Source organism: Ascidia mentula, chromosome 8, assembly GCF_947561715.1.
Source record: "Ascidia mentula chromosome 8, kaAscMent1.1, whole genome shotgun sequence".
Classification (NCBI taxonomy): Eukaryota; Metazoa; Chordata; class Ascidiacea; order Phlebobranchia; family Ascidiidae; genus Ascidia; species Ascidia mentula.
In genome coordinates this window covers 13722439-13737381 of record NC_138573.1, presented here as the reverse complement: position 1 = coordinate 13737381, position 14943 = coordinate 13722439, and the positions used below count along the sequence as shown (strand labels likewise).

The 14943-nt window shown below is 38.6% G+C and overlaps 4 protein-coding genes across 4 annotated transcripts; 1 reads left to right on the top strand and 3 right to left on the bottom strand.

The window, feature by feature from the left end:
• Window positions 1–90: 90 nt before the first annotated feature.
• On the bottom strand, window positions 91–5305 carry LOC145912281 (translation initiation factor eIF2B subunit delta-like). Its single transcript, XM_082999703.1, has 11 exons — window positions 4974–5305; window positions 4739–4822; window positions 4582–4674; window positions 4223–4368; window positions 3281–3472; window positions 3001–3103; window positions 2727–2854; window positions 2402–2579; window positions 1608–1788; window positions 1076–1170; window positions 91–484 (listed from the first exon to the last, which is right to left on the bottom strand). The coding sequence occupies exons 1-11, from the start codon at window positions 5094–5096 to the stop codon at window positions 362–364; spliced, it is 1446 nt and encodes a 481-aa protein (XP_082855829.1). The 5' UTR covers window positions 5097–5305; the 3' UTR covers window positions 91–361.
• A 980-nt stretch (window positions 5306–6285) lies between these two features.
• LOC145912282 (histone H2B.3-like) lies at window positions 6286–6645 on the bottom strand. Its single transcript, XM_082999704.1, has one exon. It carries the CDS (start codon window positions 6643–6645, stop codon window positions 6286–6288), a length of 360 nt encoding a protein of 119 aa, XP_082855830.1.
• An 879-nt stretch (window positions 6646–7524) lies between these two features.
• On the top strand, window positions 7525–10354 carry LOC145911337 (uncharacterized). Its single transcript, XM_082998651.1, has 3 exons — window positions 7525–7908; window positions 8300–8492; window positions 8616–10354. Exons 1-3 carry the CDS (start codon window positions 7539–7541, stop codon window positions 9766–9768), a joined length of 1716 nt encoding a protein of 571 aa, XP_082854777.1. The 5' UTR covers window positions 7525–7538; the 3' UTR covers window positions 9769–10354.
• An 800-nt stretch (window positions 10355–11154) lies between these two features.
• LOC145912024 (uncharacterized) lies at window positions 11155–13520 on the bottom strand. Its single transcript, XM_082999452.1, has 2 exons — window positions 12898–13520; window positions 11155–12580 (listed from the first exon to the last, which is right to left on the bottom strand). Exons 1-2 carry the CDS (start codon window positions 13518–13520, stop codon window positions 11155–11157), a joined length of 2049 nt encoding a protein of 682 aa, XP_082855578.1.
• Between the last annotated feature and the right edge of the window lie 1423 nt (window positions 13521–14943).

Sequence of the window (14943 nt, the reverse complement as noted above, 5' to 3'; positions counted from 1 at the left end):
TTGTGAGTTTGCTTTGCAACAGATTTAACCACAGATCTTGCCTCGGGTGGTGTTAGATGCTGTTGAAGATTGCCGGTTTGCTGAAAACCAGTTTTGATAGAAGCTGAAGAAAAACCTCACCCATTTTACATATTGCTGACATCGCTATATTTATACCCCCAATCCAAAAGCACCGCAAGATCAACAACCAATGACAATTTACGCAATAGCACTCAGAAAATGACACAAATGCACTTCACACAAAATCCCAACTTTCATGCGACGACGAATGGCTCAGCGATGACGTAAAAAAACATTTGCTTTTTCCTGCGTGAGGCGAAACTGCATTTCTGTGGATGACTGAAGAAATCACATCTCGATGTCACGTGTCTACGCTGCGCACGCGCAGTACGACCGGCACAGAAGTACAAGGAATTTTACCGAGCTCCGTTACAACCATTGCGATGTAATCAGGCGGCGTGACGTCATACGTTAAATGGAGAACCTGCGAATAATGTGAAATGTTTATAAGATCGACCATTCCCTCTGTTGTTGCAGAATCAAGCTCTCGATTAGGCATTGTTTAAACATGCGAATTCAATTTATTGAGATAGGAATTTAATTATAAGATAAGCAAAGTGTAGCCAATAATATGAATTGTGTAAGCTGCAGACAGATGGCCACTATTTCGACCTAAAAAGTCTCATCAGTGCAGCTGGTGTGACTATCAGACGACTTTGCTGACCAAACGGCCAAGCAAAGACTTCCACTTTGTGGTGACTAGGAATTTAATCGTTTGAAACAAAACGTTTCATTTATTGAACAATCGATTCTGCCAAGCATCGTCAGTTTATGCTCATTTAACACAGAAAGCAATAGTTAAATTTAGTTCAAAATAATTTAAATGTTACAAAATGCATTGCATAATTTCGTAAAATTTAGGGCGGATAATGGAAGCCATGATATTCCCCTTAGCTTGAAAACATAACCTACACTTTTCCACGGCTGCCGCACAACTTATCAAGCCATTAAACATGCCAACCAGCCACACAACCGTCGCTTAGTTAATTTTTCGCAGACGTTTCCGTCAACTTACTTTTAATGAATCCAAGGACTTCCAATCTTCTTCGTCAAGAAGCGCGGGTTTGGATTTGTTCGAGCCGCTTTGGACAAGTAGGTCCCGTGGATCTCCTAAAAATAAGTTTTAGAGAATGATCTAATGAGTTGTGATGAAATAAATCATCATTAATAAATTGTCTAAGTCAGTAAGTTTGGCTTTAGTGGCCGCAAAGGAATTTTTGAAATACAGAAATTCCATTTTTTAAGAATTTATAAATTTTGCAGAAATTATGTTGCTGTTGCTGCCAGGCATATTATATTGTAATAATCTGTCCATCGGGCACAATTAACGTAACTTTTATTGTCCGATGTGCCCTAATGCACGTTTACCCTGATGAAGCCTAGCTGAATAGCAAGTGAAACGTCGGATAATCAAAGTCACGTTAATTACGCCAAGGACAGATTATTAAAAATAAAAAATTTAAGTTTGTTTTCAGAGACTATTGGAAAAGTTCGGATAAACACTCTGTAACAACTATTTAAATACACAAATCACTACATGTAATTACCGATTTCGTTGTTAACAAAGGAGTCAGCCTGAACCTTTTCGCAGAATTTGTATGCCTCACAACACACCATCACCGGTACACCGCGTGCCTTCGCTGCCATGGCAACCATCGACGTACCGACGGAGCCCATCACATAACCGTTTGAGAGAAGACCATGTGCCCCAAGCAGTACTTTAGTCACCTGCAATATATGTAAAATGTTACATTATGTGCACCGAAGATTTTTTTTTAAAGTTTTTAAGAATAAGTTTGAGCAACAGTTTCGGAACGATATATACCCCAATTTCCTGGACAAGAATTTTGGTTATACAAGATTTCCCGCATGTGAGTTTAATACCATAAAATTACACATTATATGGTGTGAATTTAACAAAGTACTATGATTAGTTTTTCCAGGTATGTATTTTTTATCAAAGTATATGATAAATGCAATTGTACCAATTATGAAATTAATTTATTTTATGGTTAAAATTTATAGTAATGATTATCATCAACGTAGATTACAAAAGTTTTAGTTTTAACCAATTTCAAAAAATATTGGGTTTTAACAGAATAATTGTAAAACCCTTAGGTTGGGGTGAATAATTCGGCAAATCAAGCTTTTCGTGGCATCGCTAATTTTTGTTTCCATGACTGGGATAAACTGCAATTGACAAGTTTTGCCTTGGCTATTCTGGTCTTAATCAATGTCTTCTTTCTTATGCCCATCAGTTATTTTAGGAGGTTAGCTATGCACATGGGTTATTGTGAATTGTAGGTGAACCATTTTACACTATTCATGATGAATGTCCTACCTCCGGCATAATGTAGGAAGCAGCAGACACAAGAACATACGAACACTGAATTCCAGCATGTCGAAGTCGCCTCAAAGCTCCACGGCCTGATAGTTTTGGTCGACTGTCCACAACTACAACCCTGAAGTTCCTCCCGACTTTGTGGGCGTCACACAGCACACGAGTTATAAGGGAAGAGCTGCATACAACAAAAATCAATGTTAACAGTAGCAAACTCATTGCGTATTATGTTACTTAAAATTAATTTACATCAGTGGTTTCCAACCTTTTCTTTTTGTAAAATTTTCAAACCCACCACTTTGGCTTCGCAGGAAAAAAAACTTACTTTCCAAAAACCATCACCACATCACCATCATTAATTTTCGTGCATGCAGATTCAGATATCGCCTTTCCAGCCAGCACAATATTTATTCGAACAAATTCATGGAGTTTTTCAATAAGAAATTCCTTGGCCTATAAAAATGCAAAAATAGTATTGTTACATCCATTTGGAAAATTTTGCATTTTCTAATTGTTGCATTATGTTGGGAAGCTTAAAAATTAACTTTTTAGCTTTGAACAGACAACACAACATAGTTATTAAAGTTCACATAGCTCACTTCACTGTCTGACATCTCTCTTGAAATATTAGTGATTTGAAGTTTCATAAATCTTATTGCACTTCCCATGGAGACGGACAATGGTCGACATTCATTCAAAAAGCTGAAACAGAAACAGTGTGATTTTAATAACTTGGATTTAGACATTGCAGAATACATACATTTTTACTCATTAAAGATACACTATGCTGTCATAAGATTAGGAAATATATGTATATATATGATATATGTTTTCTAATATTAAACGAACCTATAGTTAAATTTACTGTGTTTTATGAACCTTATAGCAGGTTTCAGTTTCATTTCTAAATCTCTTGAAAGTTCCTTTTGAGGAGGTGTTACATAATCTCGGATCAAACGACACACTGCAGATATGAGGGCAGCACATCTAGCATTTGAACCAGTAATGAGGCCCTCTGCATATTGGAGTCCCAACTGAATTATGGCAGGATGAATAACTGAACTTCCAAATCTGACAAAAAACAAAAGGGAAGAATGCCTAATTCTGTTCAATAGGAATCAGTTTTTAAATGCTTTAGGGACATGTACTATGTACATACCAAATTATTTTTTGTTCTAATCCAGCTGCGATGACAAGAACATTCGTCGTGGTTTAATGTATTGATCACACATATGAAATGCCCAAATTTCATAAGTAAAAATTAGGAGGGAAATAGTTTGTGTAAGCTGCAGACAGATGGCCACTGTTTCGACCTAAAAGGTCTCATCAGTGCGGCTGGTGTGACTTTCAGGCGACTTTGCTGACCAAACAGCCAAGCAAAGACTTCCCTTTGTGGTGACTATACAATCACCGTCATCCGTTGGGCACCAAACATGGGTTTCGAACTAAAAAGGCGTCTGAAAGTCACACCAGCTGCACTGATGAGACCTTTTAGGTCGAAACAGTGGCCATCTGTCTGCAGCTTACACAATTCATATTATTGGCTCCTCTTTGCTTATCTTGGGAAATAGTAGACAACAAAACAACACCCAAGCCTAAAGCACACTACATTTATATTATTGTTGTTCATAATTCCTTTTGAAAATACACCATACAGATTGTCTTTCAAATATTATTATTTGTTAATTTATTGTAAAAACTAGGGAACGTGCAATATCATAAGATGATATGTTATTAAACTTTGTAAAAAAATAAACATCATTGATTCAATGCACATAAATATTGTGAGCAATAGAAATTTTAACACATGCATGTATGTACCCCATATTGCTTGTGATCGAGTGGCTTCTTTCATATTGGTGTAGATGAGAAAAGAGAGCAACCTTTTTCTGTCCCTCAATTCTTTGAGGCACTTGCTGCTTTTCCAACTTTTTGGCAGCTTTTTTTTGAACCTTGGGGTCGTCAGCCTTTAAAAATTAATGACATTTAAAGGCAGTATGTTGGTATGAAAAAGTAAAAACACCTTCCAACAAAGGTTAAAAGTGGGTTAAACTTTCTGTAATGTCTTAAAAACATTTAAATCATTATTAACTTTTGACTTAAAACTCTATTGGAAAATTTTTAGCCTGTTTAAGAATATAATAAAAAGCAATCCTACTATATTAAAAATATATACATACCTGGATATGGGCAGATACTTGGGGGCCTTTTTGTTTTACATTTCTACTGGTTTGTTCAGCAGCCAGGGCAGCTTTTGCAGCCCTATCAGCTTCCTAAAAACCATCGTTTTAGTCATAATGTTTGACCAACATAAACAAATTACATTGAAGTACATACCTGCTTTGCCCTTCGTTCTGCCTTAAGTTCAGCTTTTGTTTTTTGTGGAACATCTTCTTTGGATGCATCAGTGGGTGACTGCTTCTAAAGGACAAAATCAAATTAAAAATCTTATACAATCCAAAAGTTAGGCAGAGGATTTAACAAAGCAATTGCAGCTGATACTTATACCCATGGTTGTATTATTGCTATCTTATTGCTAATATTAATAGCAATTGAAATAATAACCACAAACCTTATCATTTGATGAGGATTGCTTGTCAGAAATTTTTGTTTTTCTTCGTTCCTTCTTCAGTTGTTTTCTTTGGCTGGGTGTTAAGTTGTCATCTTTGTCACCACCTGCCCCAGCTGCCTCCATTTCAGCACAAGATATTAGCCCACTCAACAAAGAAATGTTTTTGTAACTCCCAAACTACTTGAAAAAGTGGAATAAATAAATAACCAAACATGAATGTATGCAGGTTTGCCGTCTGACTGGACCAAAAAATAATGTTACTTTTCACTTTGCTTGATTTTAAAGGTAAATCATGTCAGCACGGCATGACCGGTCTTAAAACATTTTTACCGCAATACAATTAACTAACACGTTTAGATGAGAAACTTCAGTATGAAAATGAGCACAAATCTTACAAATAAACACAGCATATTTATGAAGAGATTTTATGCGAGCAGTTTTGAAACCCTATTTGTGTGGTAACGTGTGGCAAATGCCCAGTCTCAATGCCTAGCATGGGTTTTAGAGGGACTGTCAAGGCGTCAACCAAGGGTCTCTAAGTGAGTGTACAATTGTACTAGCCTATCGGGAAAACCCCAAATTCAACGCGCATTCAATAAGGACGTGTGGGTGTCGGTACTTGGTACAAGTTGCAACATTGTGGCTTGAATAGTTGGGTTACTGTTTTGTGTACAAAATCGCAATGGTGGAAGACCTTGAAGTGTATCTCAGCAAATCGTCTTGTGCTGCGAGGCTCTTGCTTTTTACTCGCTCACTCATGCATCATGCACTTCACCAAACTCAAACGCATATCACTTCGCCGTTTTTAACATATCAGTAATTTTATTCGCACGTGCGAGCTTTATTTGAACATTCTAAAATTTCCAAGAGAACATTTCAACTGGGCATACTTTTTCACAAATTTTAGGGTAGCCTTGTGTAGCCTATTTACCAACAAAATGCTGATCCCAAAAAACATAAGGGGAAATCTTTCCCAACAGTAACAATCATCCTCTGGCGCCATCGCGCAATCAAAATTTAAAGCACATTTTGTGCCCAAAACCGCAGTTATATTTTATTTATCGACACCTCGCCGGTCCATAGCTAGTTTTTCAGATTTTTTGAATTCTAGGCGTATGAATTTCCTTTAAACACACAATACTACCAGATGACTCTAACATAATTACCATGTCAAACTTTTGTAGCATTTGCACCGGTTTTCTAGTGATGTATAGTTGTATAGGATTCCAGTATGCAGTTAATAAGTGTATTTTCTAACAAATTGCGTAACACAAAATTACAAACATAGGGCGCGGTCACAATAACAAATTAATCATTTGGAACTTGTATACTTGGTCACAGCTTTCGTGCCCTCGGAAACCGCGTGTTTTGCCAGTTCGCCTGGTAGTAGCAACCTCACAGCTGTTTGTATCTCTCTGCTGCTGATCGTAGATCGTTTATTATAGTTGGCAAGGCGTGAAGCTTCGCTGGCAATACGCTCGAATGTGTCGTTCACAAACGAATTCATGATGCTCATCGCTTTGCTTGATATTCCCGTGTCCGGGTGAACTTGCTTCAGGACTTTGTACACGTAAATTGCAAAGCTCTCTTTGCGTTTCCGCGATCTCTTCTTCGTCTTCTCAACGGGGGCGGACTTCTTGACAGCCTTTTTGGTTCCCTTGCCTGCTACCATCCTGCTGACTGCAAAGTATAGACCAACGCACTCTCCAAAAGAAACCAGTCTATCGTATAGCAGCCCAAAACGGAACTAACAGACAATTAAGGTTTCTCCCGATTTGGTGCCTGTGGACAAATTCCTTTGCGTTTTTAAAAAAGATTTATTTCACAACATTTTTTTGTCGTTTGGGGTTAGTTACTTACATAATCGTATTTCGAAAGTAAATATTTTGCTCACAAAATCATGTTTATCATTTGAAAGCAAATTCGTGGTTAATTGCTTGTTCTATTTTTATTATGATATACAAATGTATGTGTACGTTTTTCTCTTCTGTTAAAACCTTTTGAACAGTAAGTTAAACCCCAATAAACCTTTAAGTTAAAGTAAGTTAAACCCCAATAATAAAAGTTGTGTTATTACTCGCATTCGTCAGTGGATCGTTTATGAATATTATGAAGCACCCAACCCTCCACAGAATTTATAGAATTTTTAGGTAACATATGGCTAAAATTATGTAGAAATATATGTACATTTTTTAGTTCATCATACCCTATGACATAACTCGAGCAATACCGCTCAAAATAAAACAGGAAATAACCATGTAACGTGGTAAAATAATGTAAAATTAACATACATTTGACGTCATTTGCGTACAAAGCTGTGAAACTTTCATCACACCAAATTTTTTTCAGGAACCGACTTTGAGATATGAATTTGTCTTAAACAGCTGCAATTCTTGTTTAGCGTTTTGTCGTTTGCTTGATGTAGTTTTTTAATGCCTTATTCAATAAACGTGCCTCAAAGCCTCACGCGCGCAGCATTTCCGGAGAAATTCCATTGGGCAAATAGTCAAAAACAATACCAGTGAGTCCAAACGCTCCAGATAGGGTACGTGGAGAACCCAAAATATGCAGCATGGTTGGGAAATTTATCTGTTTTCAGCGTTACTTTGCTTTATGACTTCCGTGGGCCAGAATGCGACAACAGAAGGAAAATTAGAGGAGTCAGGAGTGTGTCCAAGTGCTTTCGAAAATTTGTATTTTCTAGGGAACAGAAACTGTTGCGCAGATGCATACAAGACGTTCAGACTGGGTTACAATGGATTGGATGGCCACAGCCTTGCCTTCGTATTGGAGAAACTCCGCGCGTGGAACTGTAGCGAGTTTCGGAAGTCTTGTCGCTACAGAACGTTTGCCTTCAACGAATTCGCGTCGTTGATGTACGACCGATTTTGCAACTACACCAGTTATGAATCCAAATGCGCATCCACATTTGCTGGTGAGTGCATTCGTTTTTAGTATATTAGCACAGACTTACTTACGAAGTGTAACAATGATTACATAGTCTTTTTTGCAGTATTTTCTGTTTAGATTTATCCCGTATGGATACGTAAAATATGAGACCCTTTAAAGCTTGAGTTTTAGTGGAACAAGCAATCCTCCCAACTACCCGAAACATATTGAGCGTTTTTAGCGCAGTTTCATTATATTTTCTGAAGAAAAGAAATAATTGCACATTTTTTGTCGCGAAATTTTAGTTCCAACGAGACAAAATATCACCGCAACCGCTTGTGGCATATTGTTTCATGCGTCAAACATATATATATATATATTAAAATATAGGGCACATATTTAACTCATTTAAAATTTCCTAATCACTCTCATTTCAGACGCTGGCAACTATACCGATATATTTGCCGTTGTTGACTCGCCATGTTTGCAAGTTCGTTCTTACGAAACTGGAAAGAAGTATGCAGAAATTATTCGAACTTTTGTTCCATTCTGCGGAACGGTGTGGTGTGGCTTTGACGAGGAAATGATGATTGATTTAGGTTATTCTGCTTGGGAATGCTATCCTTCTGCGTGAGTATATTGAGGATGCTAAAATAGTCTACAATAATAACGTATGGGTGGCAAACAATCCAGTCTTTTCTAAACCCCCATAAGCGTATTTTATAATGCACAGACCTGTTGTTTTATTTGCAGATGTAGGGCTGGCACAATTGGCATGATGATTCTAAATGGAATCTTAGCTCTGGTGACGACAGTTGCAAATGCTACTATCGTGGCGGTGATTGTGCGCAGTTCGAAAACCGGAGGTCATATAAAGTATCGTCTTTCTCTGGCTATCAGCGATCTGTTGGTAGGAATTGTTGTATTTCCGTCCTTCGTGGCGTCTCTCTATCTAAACAACATCGGGCCACTGTCCAGGCTTCAGGAACTTCCATATACAGAAACCCGTACAATTCTGACCGACATGAGACTGTCATCCGGAACGTCGCTTGGATACCTCGGTTTTGTCGGTTTCGTTACTTCTCTATCACTCACAGTTTCGGTTTACACGTTAATGCTGGCAACGATCGACCGGTTTAAGATCATCACAGATCCTATGAATTTTGCTGGGGAAAGGTCTGAGAGAATGGCTCGTTGGTCAATAGGCGGATCGTGGATTTTAGCTGGAATTCTCGCTGCTTTACCAGTGGGAGTTCCTGGAGTGGAACCGTACGTAATCACAGTGGGCGGTTTGTTTGTTGGGGTGAAAACATACGTCGGGATCATATTGTACGTTGTGACACTCGGTGTTCCCCTTCTAATAGTGTGGGGGTTCAGTATTGCTACAATATGGTCCGCGAAAAAGCAAGCCCGAATTCGTAACGCAATGATGTCGACTAGATCTGCCGCCACAAGAACGACCAGTGACAGGCGTCTGAACCAAACCCTCTGGATGATGGTGTTTGCCTTCACCGTCAGCATTCTTCCCGCGATTATAGTGAGCTTGCTCGCTGACGTCCTGAACGTAGGATTCAACGAGGACAAAAACATCAACACCCACGGGGCGTTTGTGATAGGTTGCCTCGAAGTTGTGGCTGCCATACTGCTGATGTGCAACAGTTTGTGGAACTGCTTCATCTACAGCCTTCGCAACAAGGATTTCCGTGACGAAGTGGTAAAGTTGTACACCAGCCTGACATGCTGTTCTTGTTGCCACGTGGCAGTGCGCAAGGGGCGCAGAAGACTCAGTTCGACTCTCAACAGCCTAAGTTCGAAGAAAAGCATAACAGCCTCCACAACGTTGTCAGAAAACGTTTCCAATTTGACGTCAGCACCAGCACGAGGAAATCGTTCATCTGTCGTCTAGTGGTGTCAGTTTCGCTTATGAAATCTGCACCCGCCGCACGTTTAATCCAAACTATTTTTACAAGCCGAGGGAAAATTTAGCTCGTAAAAACCCACGCACGTTTAACTTACTTCTGAGAAACCAAATTCTCGGGCATCTTGAAGCAGAATTTTGCAATCTCTTGTCTGCAGAGAAATTTTTACGAGGTGTCGCTGCGGAGCAATTTATATAAAGCCTAAGGCAAATCTGACCAGCCCTTCGTATTCTTGACAGGGTGGGCCTTTGGTACATTTTGCCGATGTAATCAAATTGAAAGAAAAGACATGCAGTTTCAAAAAAAGCTAAATTCATCACCAAATCCAAGAGTCGAGAGACAAAAAATCAAGCTTTTTTTTATCGGGTTTCCAAGACTGGAGCTGATTGAGTGTTGTTGCATTTGTCATATATATTTGGCACCGGACTTTGTAAATTCATGTAAACGTGAAATTATTTCAGCGTTTGCAAGTACTGTTTTTTTAATACACAATTAACAGCATTGAAACGGTTTATTTAAATTATGAAATAGTTTTGATATTTTTGAGGTAAGTGAACAAATATCCCAAGCGAATGAGAGTCATGTGATCAACCTGTTTTACTTGTATTCCACAACAGCAAATTTGTTGTCTATGAAAGTTATTTTTAACATAAATGTATGCGTAAAGACGTATATATTTTCCTGTGATCTTATTTAAATTTGTGTTAGTATACATTGTGATATCGCGATATACTTTTTTTTCTAATGTAAAATATAGAATTATATGTAATTCTAAAATTATCGTTTGCCGTTTAAAACGTTTTGTATAGCAAAACGTTTCACAAAATTTACGTAATATTTCGTGGCTATATCGTGCGTACGAACTCGATTGTTTCGATCAGGAGATGCCAGTACGCAATAAGGAACATGACTCCATTCACGTTTATTTTCTCATCAGTCCAGGATATTAAACACCATTCCAGGAAGGCACGCGGGTACAGAAGGGTCACAATAAAAATACAAAATTGCTCCACACATCATATCACATATGCAGGAAACGCATAGTGACTCGTGACGTACGTGTCCTGCTAAACAATATTCGCTTTCTAAAAATTCTGTCAACTTTCCACCATTTTGCCTGCAGCAAGTAACTTGTTAAAATTTTGTTATTTCGCCAAAATTAATTGGGTTTGAATTCCTGTGCGGGTAAAATGCAACAAGAAATAACAAGAAAAACGTTTTATGCAAACAGCAATCCACAAAACACCACGAGCACGGGTTCAAAAGTGTTTCACATTGGGAGTTTAGTTTTAACATCTGAAAGAACCCAACTCTGGTTGTACACGACGTTCATCACGCATTCAAAACAATATACAAGTATTATCACCCGTTATTTACACAAATTGTTTTTCATTTCGTTCTTCCAATACCTCCATAGTGGATACAAACAATCTATCGGCGTTAACATCCATTACATACGAATCGAAAACAGAATCCTTCATCACTTTGTCGTCATTGTTTGTTGAGCTCACGCGAAGGTTGCCGTTTACATCTTGATCCGAAGAGCTGTAATCACTGAGTTTAACCACTTTGGCTGTACGAGAGTCTGTGCTGGAGTTCGGAACGGTAGAGGTCGTGTTGTTGGACGACATTCCACTGACTTTAGTTGTCACCCCACTGAGCTGAACACTCTCGCGGCGAAGATTGGAAAATCGCCTTCTTGTAGCATAGAAATAGAACGTGATTTTGTCACGTAGGGTGCCGTAGCATTGTGCGATACCAACAACTGCCGCAAACTCTCCGTACATTTCTCGTGCCTCACTACGAAATTCCTTGTTCCTTGCACTATAAATAAACACGTTCCAGAGACTGTTTGAAACCAGGATAACGACAGCTACGAATTCCGCAGATGCGTAAGCTAGACCTGCAGTTAAGTCCAACCGCTTCGGCATGGAGAATGATATGTGATGAAATCCAAGCGACGTCCCAAGCACTATAATTGATGGTAGGAGACTTGCCGTGAAAACAATAACCATTATGGCTAAGGTTTTAGCCAAGCGGTTTTCCAGGGTGTCGCTTCGTTTTCTTCCTCGGACTGAGATGTGCTTTCGGGCACGAGCGTGCCGTTTTGCCATCATAAAAGTCGCCACAGTAGTAATCCACACGACTATAAGAGGCATGATTATGGCAACAGCGTATAGTATTATGACTTCGTCAGTCCCGGTTGAAGCAAATAGTATTGAGGCAATCAGGCTGTATTTAAAATTTGGAATAAAAAGAGGAAAACTGGCAAAAAGCAAACTGACGACCCAAATTACTGCACACAGAATGCGTGCAAGTTTCTTAGCTTCCATGTGGTTGTATTTGAGAGGTTTGAAAACCGCTTTAAACCTGTCAATGCTGGCAATCATGAGAGTGTATACGGAGACGGTAAACGAAGTGAAGGTGAAAAATCCAACGAAATCAATGTAACTGTAGGTCACGTGGTGTTCGAAGAACCCGGTTTGTTTGGGTACCGACAAATTCGTAGACACGTTTTCACTGATGCTTCCGTTGTCTACAGGGTACGCAACAAAGCTTAAATCCTTCTCTGGTTCAATTGGTGGCCATACAAGCACACCAAGTGTGCTGATAAATGTAGGTATCACAATAACACCGACTATGAGGTCAGCTAGGGCCAAGGAGGCTTTATATACTGCTTGGCTGTTGCGAAGTTTCTTGCTACGTTTCAATACGGCGATCACGGTGGCATTTGCAGTGATGATTGCAAAGGTGAGAAGGGCGAAGATTAATAATATAATGACGATGTTCGCTCGGCACCTGAATTAAAACAAAAAAGTATTTTGTTTGTGAAACATTTAAAGTTGATTTAAAGTTGTTTCATACATAGAATTTTTAGGATATGTTAAAATTTATAGAATAGGATATATATTGACCTAGCAAAATGAACTCGGAACAAAACCTACTGTCTTGTTTCAAAAACCCAATTTTTTGACTCCAGATACAAGCAACACCTTACCTTCACCATTTAACGTTTACCTCTTTTCCAATTAATATTTGATATATATGTGCAACAAAAGAATCGTTCACAAACATCAGTACGCAAAACCATATACATTACATACACTGAAAATTACCTTGAACTCATGCAGTTCCAGATAGAAATGACTCCCCTCCTGTAAGAAATGTCGTCCGTTCCGCACCAGTTAAGTTCACAGAATGGCAAATATGCCGTCACTGCCTCGTGGAACTTTCCAAACTGAGAATCAGTGCTTTCCTTGTGAAACAAGGCTACTTGTGTGCAAGGTTGCAACAACTGCTTGACATTAAGACTTCGGGAATCCACTTGATTTACGAGAGAATTCCAATCCGATGAGTTTTCTTGTGAGGTTGACGGCAAAAGTTGGGAGATTTTGTTTCGACAAGAAGTTTCGAATTCGGCCCGGTTGCAAAAGTAGAGATAAACATGCTTTGAGAACGGGTTCAAGGCAAAAGTCGGCTTTCGGCATTCGTCGACAAATTGTGGACATTGCCACGATTTCAGAGTGAGGAGATACGTTGTAAGATATACAGCTCCATATTTCCATTGGGATTGCATCCATTCGTCGGTAATATTGCAACAGTGCAGCTGAGCCCTTCGATTTTTCGGAGCGAAACCAGGAGCATAACTGCATTTTTCTGCTTGGAGTTGCAATTCAGTTTGAGCTTGGCAGTTTCTTTGTATCAGAAAAAGGAAGAATATGCAGTAAACCCAATGCATGTCGTTTGTGAAATTTTCCTGCAAGTAATCACAAAAATAATATTGTAAACATGCAATTTGGCCGGAAATATCTAAATAATGCATATTTCGTATAAATGGTTATTTTAATTTTCTGCTTCTCCGCTAATAATTGCACAAAAAGTGTCACTACCGCACCGATACGATCAATGGTTTACATGCCTAGCAAACTTTACATTTACAATATAGAACCAAGCCCAATATTATCCAATGAAACTCCAGCAAAGCATGTCCCGTCTATATAGTCGGCGATTACCTTTTCTGATTACTATACTTTCCCGGAAAACTTAATTTAACCCTCCAAATCACGCAAATCAAACTATGGCCAGTTATTTTCCGTCTTTGAGTAACCACATGCTTTGCTTGAATCGGGGCATGTTCGCATCACGACCTAATGGTCGCGAGGTCGTGTAGGGATCACAAAAACTTCTGCTATACAGGTTTCTTAAAGTTTTACGACACGAAAGGAAACATACGCATGATTCTGTCAATTTTATTTACCTGTTTTCACGTTGTAGTGCTAAAATACGTTTCCAGTAATTGAACAGACAAATTACAACCTTTCACGCGTATTTTGGGTGGTTTGCACTCTTTTTATTGTACAGGATTTTCAACATTGGTGACCATTCGAGACCGAATCCATAGACGTTTATAACTCAGCATATTATTGACGATTGTTGTTTCTATGGTTTAAAAGTGGTTTCAGTATGTTGTCTATGTAGCTGCCATTGCACGTAAAATAACAATCACCTTGGTTGGAAAACATGCTTGGCGTAGATAGCTTATATTTTGAAACAGCCACCCTTGGTTTGTAAAGTAAATTGTTTATTGTTGCATAAGTTATAAACGAATCTTACCTATCGGCAGCGTCGCCAGAAATAAAATGGTTAGATCTTGGGATATCTTCTAGACATAAGTTGCAATAAGTCAAATTTCAAGTACATTTCAAAGTGGATTTTGTTTTGCGCTGTTTACACTTGTTTGTGACGGGAGAATAAATTATGTATGTGTGTATATATGTATGTACATTAACCAACCTGCTGTAGATATCAAATTTAGTCAACTTTTAGGCATTTATTGTTCATTCATTATAGTCTTTCACAATTAAATATTTAACTATCGTTCGTTTTCTTGTGTTTTTGTTTGTTTTCTGTAAACGCTTTCGAAATAGACCCATCTTAACATGCGACAAATGTCATTCAGTATATTTTGCAAATTGCACTGAAAGAATCATTTAACGATGACCAGTAGGGCCACCATGCGTGTGAAATGTGTAGCTCATCTTGTCCGCAAAGCATAACATTGAGTTTTAAAGATTCGTTAAAATTACGATTGGATTGTAGTTGGGCAGCAGGATATGGGCTGATCAATCAAGGCACTCTACCCATTTACAAAGTAGAAAATC

Excerpts from the sequence above, each read along its gene's own strand:
- LOC145912281 (XM_082999703.1), bottom strand. The coding sequence starts at position 5,096 with ATGGAGGCAGCTGGGGCAGGTGGTGACAAAGATGACAACTTAACACCC. Across the intron at positions 4,675-4,738 it reads CAGAACGAAGGGCAAAGCAG|GAAGCTGATAGGGCTGCAAA; the intron begins GTATGTACTTCA and ends GATGGTTTTTAG. Across the intron at positions 3,104-3,280 it reads AAACTGAAACCTGCTATAAG|CTTTTTGAATGAATGTCGAC; the intron begins GTTCATAAAACA and ends TTTCTGTTTCAG.
- LOC145912282 (XM_082999704.1), bottom strand. The coding sequence starts at position 6,645 with ATGGTAGCAGGCAAGGGAACCAAAAAGGCTGTCAAGAAGTCCGCCCCC.
- LOC145911337 (XM_082998651.1), top strand. The coding sequence starts at position 7,539 with ATGCAGCATGGTTGGGAAATTTATCTGTTTTCAGCGTTACTTTGCTTT. Across the intron at positions 7,909-8,299 it reads ATGCGCATCCACATTTGCTG|ACGCTGGCAACTATACCGAT; the intron begins GTGAGTGCATTC and ends CTCTCATTTCAG. Across the intron at positions 8,493-8,615 it reads TGGGAATGCTATCCTTCTGC|ATGTAGGGCTGGCACAATTG; the intron begins GTGAGTATATTG and ends TTTTATTTGCAG.
- LOC145912024 (XM_082999452.1), bottom strand. The coding sequence starts at position 13,520 with ATGCATTGGGTTTACTGCATATTCTTCCTTTTTCTGATACAAAGAAAC. Across the intron at positions 12,581-12,897 it reads TGGAACTGCATGAGTTCAAG|GTGCCGAGCGAACATCGTCA; the intron begins GTAATTTTCAGT and ends GTTTTAATTCAG.